The sequence below is a fragment of the Merops nubicus genome, unplaced genomic scaffold (assembly GCF_000691845.1).
Source record: "Merops nubicus isolate BGI_N331 unplaced genomic scaffold, ASM69184v1 scaffold13561, whole genome shotgun sequence".
In the NCBI taxonomy this organism is placed as follows: domain Eukaryota; kingdom Metazoa; phylum Chordata; class Aves; order Coraciiformes; family Meropidae; genus Merops; species Merops nubicus.
The window spans coordinates 1-2,445 of NW_008589076.1; the positions used below are offsets into that span (position 1 = coordinate 1).

At 53.1% G+C, this 2,445-nt stretch overlaps 1 protein-coding gene across 1 annotated transcript in view; it reads right to left on the reverse strand.

Annotated features, from left to right (window-relative positions):
* Positions 1-621: 621 nt before the first annotated feature.
* The window catches only part of LOC103781744 (butyrophilin subfamily 1 member A1-like), a gene marked incomplete at its 5' end in the record, with an annotated part of 5,686 nt that continues 3,862 nt past the window's right edge, over positions 622-2,445 (reverse strand). Inside the window, 2 exons of the mRNA XM_008949465.1 lie at positions 622-1,139; positions 1,573-1,605. Of these exons, the coding sequence (XP_008947713.1) occupies positions 622-1,139; positions 1,573-1,605 (551 nt within the window). The remainder of the gene's footprint in view (positions 1,140-1,572; positions 1,606-2,445) is intronic.

Sequence of the window (2,445 nt, forward strand, 5' to 3'; positions counted from 1 at the left end):
AGCCTGTACTGGTGCCTGGGATTGCCATCTCACAGTGTTAGGTGTTTCCAGGTCACGGATGAACTTGTCACCTGAGCTTATGCTGCAGGCAGGCACGGGGACAAGCACAGCCAGGCACTGACCCCACTGATAGGGCTTTGCTGTCCTGCAGGATGGGGTGAACGTCCTCTCAGAAGTGCCTGCAGCTCCCCACAGGCTAAAAGGAGGTGGAGACAACGCCTCGGACACAGACACACACAGATCCTCACCAGAGGGACTTTATTCTGCACACACAAAAAGCATCCCTGCTGCAGCAGTGGCCTTTCAGCTGGTCAGCCAGCAGGGAGTGAGGATGAAAGGTGACAGTCAGGAGCTGCACTTGGGGAAACTCTGACCAAATATAAAGGGTTAGCTCTTCCCCCTGAGAAGTGTGGCACCACGACAGAGGTCCAGGGATCTCTAACCCCGGAGAGCCTCCACAGTTCAGCTGAACAAGGTGACACCCAAGGCAGCTTTGAGGTTAGCCCTGCTGTGAGCAGGTGGTTGTAACAGAAACCTCCACAAGTTCCTTCCAACCTAAATTCCTCTCTGAGTTGGAGCTCCTGAGGTCCCCTGAAAAAGCTTCTTACTCCTTCTCCTTCATCAGGGCCACATTTTGAGCCACGTCCCAGGACCCAGCCAGACCCAAGGGTGGACTTTTTTCCCCTCGAATGACACCAGTGGAAATGTGAAGATGGGAATTTCCTCATCAACACTGAAAAATGCCACCCGTCCCTCTTCATAATCCAGAGAGACCCGGATCCTCCTGGGAGGCTGGATCTCAGACAGGAACGTGCGACTGGGGGAGGTGAGTGCCTGGAACTGCCCTGCCCATTTCCCCACCGCCCAGATGCCCTCCTCCGGTTTGAACTCAATATCACCCTTCCTCTTCACATCTTGTCTGGAGACACCCACCGTCCACCCTGCCCCGTCCACCACCTCCACCTCCCAGAAGTGCCTCCCCGAGGTGAAGCCCTCTCGGCCCAGGACGCAGCGCCAGGGGTTGAACCTCTGGGGGATGTCGGGGATGTCCTGCAGCACGTCCTCACGCTTCACGTCCCGGCAGTCCTCGGACAGGATGAGCTCACAGTGGGCTGTGTCCGGGTCCAGGATCACCCTCGCTGCAGGAGAGAGTCAGCACATCAGGGCAGAGCTCACCCCAGGAGAGGTTTTGCTGGGGCTGCATAAAGAAGAAGGGTGCAAGTGAGAGCGGGCAGACTGTGGCACGGGAAGCTGCCCAAGGCAATGATAATAGCAGAAGGAATGGAGAATAAAGCAGAGAAGTCATCAAGCAGAAAGGGAAGATGGTTATCAGGGCACCTCCAGGCTGCAGCCCCCATGTCTCTGTACTGTGGCTAGCACTGGAGGACCAGGACCCTCCAAGTCTGCCTGAAACTGGGGCGTGCACCACGTGAACAAAGGGTCTGAGTGTAAAGTGAGGGCTGGCAGAAGCACCCCTGGTTCCACCAGCATCGTGTGGGAGGGGAACTGCCAGGAAAGGAGTTTAATGCAGGGAAGAGGATTCAGCACCCTGAAAGACCAAACTTTAATTACCTTCTTCTATAGGCACTGCATATCTTCTCCATGCTTTAAAAAAGAAATAAGAAACGACAGATGAGAGGTAATCTGGACACACTTGTACTGGGTTAGCTCAGGATAAGGATGTGCTACTGTAGCTGCACATTCTGAGCTGTTGCTGCATTTGTGGAAGTCATCTCTCAGCATGTAGCTTCAGAAGTTCCATGTCTAGCTACAGGAAAGGACTCCATCTACTTTCTCTGAATACAGTCATGCTGCCTGTCCTGACACACACATACAGTCATGGTTTGTTACTTGCTTTGAAAACTGAAAGAATTTTCTCCTTGGTATAGAAGGATTACATTGAACAGCTTAAAAACACAGAGAGAGCAAAAGGAAATAACATTTCTGAAATGAGCTCAGCATTTGCTACCTCTTCCTTTCCCAAAACAACCCAACCCAGGGCAGACACACCAAACCCAGGTGAGAAAATGTCCCAGCTGAAAAGTCCCCATGTAGGAAAGAGAAGAACACTCACCAAGTTCTGCAGCTTGCTTCTCTGAAAAAGAAGATAAATCAGCACAGATGGGTTGTGGGATAGAGATTTGGACAGAACCTGTCCTGTAACTGCCTGCACATGTCAGCACTTGGCAGTGCAGCCCCCTCCCACCCTGAAGTGCTGGGGATAACCCCCCAGCCCTGAAGGAGGGCTGGCAGATGGATGATGTCCACAACCAGGCAAGAAAGACCCTCCTGACTGATTTTCACCCAGGGTCTGGCCAGCATTGGGTGGGAACTGTTTAGGACATTGCCACCAGGTGCCCCCACCTTCCACATTAAATTGGAGGTGGGGCAAGAAGCCACCTAGATAAGAACTGGCTCTGCTTGCAGTGGGGTTGGCAGGCCCGT